The sequence below is a fragment of the Plectropomus leopardus genome, unplaced genomic scaffold, assembly GCF_008729295.1.
Source record: "Plectropomus leopardus isolate mb unplaced genomic scaffold, YSFRI_Pleo_2.0 unplaced_scaffold28079, whole genome shotgun sequence".
NCBI classification, from domain to species: Eukaryota; Metazoa; Chordata; class Actinopteri; order Perciformes; family Serranidae; genus Plectropomus; species Plectropomus leopardus.
The window spans coordinates 1,896-3,210 of NW_024630578.1; the positions used below are offsets into that span (position 1 = coordinate 1,896).

At 38.3% G+C, this 1,315-nt stretch overlaps 1 protein-coding gene across 1 annotated transcript; it reads right to left on the minus strand.

The window, feature by feature from the left end:
- Positions 1 to 620: 620 nt before the first annotated feature.
- Positions 621 to 1,021, minus strand: LOC121937987 (glutathione S-transferase theta-1-like; the record flags this gene model as incomplete). The annotated part of the gene is made up of 1 exon (XM_042481278.1): positions 621 to 1,021. A coding segment is annotated over one exon (249 nt), but the record flags the coding sequence as incomplete, so codon positions are not given.
- Between the last annotated feature and the right edge of the window lie 294 nt (positions 1,022 to 1,315).

Sequence of the window (1,315 nt, forward strand, 5' to 3'; positions counted from 1 at the left end):
GCTACACGTTCCTCTGCAAGTATCTTACAGTCCTGAGCCCCAATGAACCCGAATATGTTCAGTACCCCAAAGTTTTATGTTGTAAATGCAAACTATTAGTCCCCAACATTAGGAAACTGCCAAATGTTAACTTGCATCTGTTGAGCAAGTTACGGGCCATTCTGATGGATATTTTTACCTTCTCTGAATTTAACTCTACGTATACAGGTGGTAGGCCACTCCTAAAATCAGAGAATCCTCCTAAAATAAAATAAAAACATCTTAAAATCCAAGACACATCTTAAAAAAGTGAGAAATGTTCTGAAAATTAAAAAAAAACCTATTTTTTTTATTCTGACAAATGTCAAAAAAGGTCCTAAAATCTAATATCAGAGAAATGGCCTGAAATGAAGCGTCCTTAAACCCTAGAAATGTCATTAATTTATAAAATCTTCCTAAAACTCAGAGAAATCCTTGAAAGATTAGAAAATAAAAAGGTCCACAAATCCTAGAAATGTCCTAAAATCAGAGAAACGTCCTAAATTCCTAAAAATGTCCTGATATCCTACAAACGTTCCTAAAAACAGACAAACAGATGAAAGTTATCACACAGCTGCTCAGCTTTCACAATCAGTTTAATAGCTGGAAGCTCGTTAAACGATTTCTCGGCACTTGATGACAAACCTGCAGGAATTCTGCTGGTAAAAAAATCACAATAAAACCATGAAATTAAAAACCGTCTGGGATCATTTTTCGACATCGCCGACAGTCACGTTTGTCCACAGAAACGTCTTCAGCTGAAAATCTTACGAAACTTTGGTTTGAGCATCTCCAGCTCGCTGCTGCTCTGCATCTTCTGCGGCAGGCTGCTCACCGCCATGATCACCTCGTGAGCCTCGTCAAACAGCTTCTCGCCGAGCGCCTTCTTCACGCGCTCTCTCCACGCCGTCAGCTTCGGCCGGCCCTCAAACACGTCCAGGCCGGTCGCCACGGGCTGCAAACACACGCCAGAGTCAACACTCGGATTCTTTTTGGGCAGATAATAATGCAGTTACACGAAATGGCAAAATTAAATGTACATTAAAGTGTCTCAATCTCTGGTGTCAGGATCCCTCAGGAGGTCTCTCAACATGCAAACACGGTCTTACAAATATATTTATACTTGTCTGATGAATTTTCATGTAAATTCAGATAAAATAGGACTTTAAAGTGTCAACAATTGATGTTAAAAAAACTTTTAAAAAACAACTATATATTTAGTTATTTAGTTCCCAGTAGTAGCAGTTAGCAGCACTTTTTGCCTTTTTTAACTTCTTTTTTGTTTATTTATTTATTT